This window comes from Malurus melanocephalus, unplaced genomic scaffold (genome assembly GCF_030028575.1).
Source record: "Malurus melanocephalus ecotype Western Australia unplaced genomic scaffold, MMel_1.1 scaffold_1507, whole genome shotgun sequence".
In the NCBI taxonomy this organism is placed as follows: Eukaryota; Metazoa; Chordata; class Aves; order Passeriformes; family Maluridae; genus Malurus; species Malurus melanocephalus.
The window spans coordinates 22,289-27,678 of NW_026624739.1; the positions used below are offsets into that span (position 1 = coordinate 22,289).

At 58.3% G+C, this 5,390-nt stretch overlaps 1 protein-coding gene across 1 annotated transcript in view; it reads left to right on the forward strand.

Annotated features, from left to right (window-relative positions):
* LOC130587077 (unconventional myosin-If-like) overlaps window positions 1-5,390 on the forward strand; it is an 11,208-nt gene that overhangs the window by 3,334 nt on the left and 2,484 nt on the right. The window contains exons 3-12 of the mRNA XM_057388031.1: window positions 3-65; window positions 1,245-1,332; window positions 1,557-1,646; window positions 2,685-2,816; window positions 3,312-3,446; window positions 3,527-3,659; window positions 4,431-4,627; window positions 4,714-4,794; window positions 4,946-5,032; window positions 5,163-5,273. Coding sequence (XP_057244014.1) covers window positions 3-65; window positions 1,245-1,332; window positions 1,557-1,646; window positions 2,685-2,816; window positions 3,312-3,446; window positions 3,527-3,659; window positions 4,431-4,627; window positions 4,714-4,794; window positions 4,946-5,032; window positions 5,163-5,273 — 1,117 coding nt within the window. The remainder of the gene's footprint in view (window positions 1-2; window positions 66-1,244; window positions 1,333-1,556; window positions 1,647-2,684; window positions 2,817-3,311; window positions 3,447-3,526; window positions 3,660-4,430; window positions 4,628-4,713; window positions 4,795-4,945; window positions 5,033-5,162; window positions 5,274-5,390) is intronic.

Below are 5,390 nucleotides of genomic sequence, written 5' to 3' on the forward strand. Positions count from 1 at the left end.
GCGCTGACCGACAACATGTACCGGAACATGCTGATCGACGGCGAGAACCAGTGCGTCATCATCAGGTACTGGGAGCACTGGGCACTGCTGGAACACTGCTGGGACACAACTGGGACATAACTGGGGCATTGGGACACTGCTGGGGCACAGCTGGGAGACAGCTGGGACACTGGGGCACAGCTGGGACACTGGACACAGCTGGAACACTGCTGGGACACAACTGGGACACTGGGCACAGCTGGGACACAGCTGAGACACAGCTGGGGCACAGCTGGGACATTGGGACACTGCTGGGACACAGCTGGGACACTGGGGCACAGCTGGGACACTGGGCACCAGGACAGTGGGTACAGCTGGGGCACTGGGCACTGGGACACTGGGCACAGCTGGGACACTGCTGGGACACTGCTGGGACACAGATGAGACACTGAGGCACACTGGGACACTGAGCATGGGGACACTGGGCACAGCTGGGACACTGGGGCACAGCAGGGATACAGCTGGGACACTAGGCACTGGCCACAGCTGGGAAGCTGGACACAGGGACACTGGGCACTGGGGCACAGCTGGGACACAGCTAGGAGACTGGGGCACTGGGAACAGCTGAGACACTGCTGGGACACAGCTGGGACACTGGGGCACAGCTGGGACATTGGGACACAGCTGGGGCACAGCTGGGACACTGGGCACTGGGCACAGCTAGGAAACTGGACACTGGGACACTGGGACACTGGGGCACTGGGACACTGGGACACTGGGACACTGGGGCACTGGGACACTGGGACACTGTCACTGCTTTCCCCATCACCCCCTCCCCAGCCCAGCGGGTTCCCCACTCTGAGGTGTCTGAGGACTCTTTGGGGTGTCCAGTGGGACCCCCACAGCCCCGGGCACCCCAGAACCTTGTGCAACRCCCTTTCCGGAGCGGTGTCGCAAGGGCAGTGCTCAGGATGTGGGGCAAGGCCGGACACTTCCCTCTGACACTCCCAAAKCTCCCCCGTCCCCAGGACCYAAAAATCCTAAAAACCAAGTGACAAAAAATCCAACATCTCCCGCAGCGGGTCCTGGAGCGAGCCAGGCTCTGCTCACACCAATCCCCCTGGTCACCCCCATGCCAKGGGGGTGGCACGGACCCCAAAACCTGCTGTCACCCTCTGGCCCCGCTCCAGGAGCCCCCCAAAGCCCCCAGGAYGGGCGGCTCTGGCGGGGCCGTTTCACACCCGCTCTGTTTGGCATTTGCGCAGCGGAGAAAGCGGCGCCGGGAAAACGGTGGCGGCCAAATACATCATGGGSTACATCTCCAAAGTGTCCGGGGGCGGAGAGAAGGTCCAGGTAGGGCTCTTGTCACCCCTGCCACCCATCAAGTCACCTCCCAGCTGATGGTGGCACCCATTATCTCATCTCCTAACTCATCCTCTCCGTCCTGACCCCAACCCCGCAGCTGAGGGTGGCACATGGGGCAGCCACGCGGGGATTGGGGACAAAGCCCCAGCTCTGTCCCCAGCCCYGTCCCCAGCCCCAGAGCTGTGCTCAGCTGTCCCCTGCTCTGTCCCCAGCAYGTGAAGGACATCATCCTGCAGTCCAACCCGCTGCTGGAGGCCTTTGGGAACGCCAAAACTGTCCGGAACAACAACTCCAGCCGCTTCGTAAGTGCCAGGACGGGACAGGGGGTCAGTGCTGCGGGAGAAACACTGACCTGGCTGGGCTGGACAGATGACCTTTGGGATCGATTTGTTCAAAGCTGACCTTTGGGATCCATTTGGTATAAAGCTGACCTTTGGGATCGATCCATTTCAAGCTGACCTTTGGGATCCATGCAGTTCAAAGCTGACCTTTAGGGTTGATTGGGTTCTAAGCTGCCCTTTGCTATCGATCTGTTCAAAGTTGACCTTTGGGATCGATCCATTCAAAGCTGACCTTTGGGATCCATTTGGTATAAAGCTGACCTTTGGGATCGATCTGTTCAAAGCTGACCTTTGGGATCGATCTGTTCAAAGCTGACCTTTAGGGTCGATTGGGTTCTAAGCTGACCTTTGGGATCGATCCATTCAAAGCTGACCTTTGGGATCGATCCATTCAAAGTTGACCTTTGGGATTTGATCTGTTCAAACCTGACCTTTGGGATCCATTCAGTTCAAAGCTGACCTTTGGGATCAATCTGTTCATAGCTGACCTTTGGGATCGATCTGTTCAAAGCTGCCCTTTGGGGTCAATTCGTTTCACAGCTGACCTTTGGGACTGATTCAGCTCCAAGCTGACCTTCAGGATCAACTCGGTTCAAAGCTGACCTTTAGGATCGAGTCCAACCATTTCCYCAAGGCCACCAAGGCCACCACCAGACCRTGTCCCCAAGTGYCACATCCACCCACCTYTTAAATCCCTCAGTCTGTTCCAGTGCCCGGYCACCCTTTCCACAAAGGAATTTTTCCTCATTTCCAACCTAAATCTCCCATGGGACAGCGTGAGGCTGTTTCCCCTTTTCCTTTTGCCTGTTTTCTGGGAGAAGAGACTGACCCCACCCAGCTCCAAGCACTTTTTGGCAGTTGTAGGGTTGCAATGGGGTCTCCACACAAACCCTAAAGTCTTCAAGCAGGGGTTGCCCATCCCAGCAGAAGGGGGAGAGCAGCCAGGGCTGAAGGGAAGGGAGAATCCCACAAATCTGAGCRGGATCTGTGCCTGAACAGGGAAAATACTTCGAGATCCAGTTCAGCCGGGGCGGAGAACCCGACGGGGGCAAGATCTCCAACTTCCTGCTGGAGAAATCGCGCGTGGTGAGCCAGAACGAGTGCGAGAGGAATTTCCACATCTACTACCAGGTACGGGGGCAACCTGGAACCACAGGGCCACAGGGCAGGACATGGCGAGCTGGGTGACCCCAAATCCCTGGGGCTGCAGGGGAGGACACGGGGAGCTGGGTGACCCCAAATCCCTGGGGCCACAGGGGAGGACATGGTGAGCTGGGTGACCCCAAATCCCTGGGGCCACAGGGGAGGACATGGCAAGCTGGGTGACCCCAAATCCCTGGGGCAGCAGTGCAGGACATGGCGAGCTGGGTGACCCCAGATCCCTGGGGCTGCAGGGGAGGACACGGGGAGCTGGGTGACCCCAAATACGTGGGGCCACAGGGCAGGACATGGCGAGCTGGGTGACCCCAAATCCCTGGGGCCACAGGGGAGGACACGGTGAGCTGGGTGACCCCAAATCCCTGGGGCTGCAGGGGAGGACACGGGGAGCTGAGTGACCCCAAATACGTGGGGCCACAGGGCAGGACATGGCGAGCTGGGTGACCACAGCCCCCTGTCCCCTCCCAGCTCCTCGCAGGGGCGTCCCAAGAGCAGCGGCAGAATTTGGGCATCATGAGCCCCGATTATTACTTCTACCTGAACCAGACCGACACCTACCAGGTGGAGGGCACCGACGACCGCAGCGACTTCCATGAGACCATGGTGAGTGAGTGCCCCACTGGGGTGTCCCCAAAACTCCCAGGGCCGGGCAGAGGGGGCTCACGGGGTCCCCACGCCCCCAGAACGCCATGCAGGTGATCGGAATCCGTGGCGAGGACCAGCAGCTGGTGCTGCAGATCGTGGCGGGCATCCTGCACCTGGGAAACATCGGCTTCCGTGAGGAGGGGAACTACGCCCGCGTGGAGAACCCCGACTGTGAGTGGCCATGAGCTGCAGGGGACGCGTGGGGACGGTCATGGGGACCCTCGGGAATAGGGAGAACACCTGCCCCACACAGAGGGAATGGAGAGAATGTGTTGATCAGCCACAGGACAGGTGGCAGGTGGCACCTTGGGGACAGGAAGGACCCGTCCCATGTCCTCTGTCTCACTTGTCCCTGAACCATCTCGTTGTCCCACTGCCATCCTTCATGCTCAGATGGGGTTAGGGTTAGGGTTAGAGTTAGGGTTAGGGTTAAGTTTAGGTTTAGGGTTACGGTTAGGGTTAAGTTTAGGTTTAGGGTTACGGTTAGGGTTAGGGTAGGGTTAGGGTTAGGCTTAGGTTTAGGTTTAGGCTTAGAATTCAGGTTAGATTTAGGGTTAGGGTTAGGGTTAGTGTTAGGGTTAGAGCTAGGGTTAGGGTTAAGTTTATGGTTAGGGTTAGGGTTAGGCTTAGGTTTAGGGTTAGGGTTAGAATTCGAGTTAGATTTAGGGTTAGAATTCGAGTTAGGGTTAGGGTTACAGTTAGGTGTAGAGTTAGAGTTAGGTTTTTGGGTTAATGTTAGGGTTAGTGTTAGGRTTMGAGTTAGGTTTAGAGTTAGGGTTTTGGGTTAATGTTAGAGTTAGGGTTAGTGTTCGGGTTAGAGTTAGGGGTAGGTTTACTGTTAGGCTTAGAGTTAGGGTTAGGATTAGGGTTAGGTTTCGGGTTAGGGTTCTGGACAGCGTGGGACTGGCAGAACACGCCCTTGACCAGCCCTGCTCTTCCCAGCCCTGGCCTTCCCCGCCTACCTGCTGGGGGTGGACCAGGAGCGCCTCAACGAGAAGGTGACCAGCAGGAAGATGGACAGCAAGTGGGGCGGCCGCTCCGAGTCCATCACCGTCACCCTCAACGTGGAGCAGGCGGCCTACACCCGCGACGCCCTGGCCAAGGGGCTCTACGCCCGCGTCTTTGACTTCCTTGTGGAGGTGCGTGGGCCCCTGGGGTGGCCTGAGAGGGAATGGTCACCCCTTCCCACTGACCAATGCCCACACTGTCCCCTCTGTCCCCTCAGGCCATCAACCGGGCGATGCAGAAGCCGTACGAGGAGTACAGCGTTGGGGTGCTGGACATCTACGGCTTCGAGATCTTCCAGGTGCGTGCAGCTGAGCTGTGGGATGTCCTGCCCTGATCCCACAGCAGGGACAGCAGAGTGGCCCCAAGAAGGTCCCCAGATCTTTTCGGTTTCCTGGCTGGGGAAGAGAGAAGAAAACTCAGTGCTGTTTCCTCTTCCACCTCTCGTGCAGAAAAACGGCTTTGAGCAGTTCTGCATCAATTTTGTGAACGAGAAGCTGCAGCAGATCTTCATCGAGCTGACCCTGAAGGCGGAGCAGGTACGGGGGGCTGGGCTGGGGGGCTGTGMCAGCACCCCAATTCCTGTCCCCCCACCTCACCATGGCTGGAGCAGGGGGCTGYAGCTCATGCCAGGGCTCGGTGCCCACCCGGCTGTCCCCGTGCCCCCAGGAGGAATACGTGCAGGAGGGCATCAAGTGGACACAGATCCAGTACTTCAACAACAAGGTGGTGTGCGACCTGATCGAGAACAAGCTGGTGAGTGGGGTCCCCGAGGCTTTTTGGGGAGATTTTTAGGGTCCAGAGGCACCCAGGGATGGGGGCTGGATGGGTGGGTGTTGCTGTTGGGATGGCAGGAGCCTGTCCTGCCTTGATGCCTAAACAAGGCTCAGCTGAAGC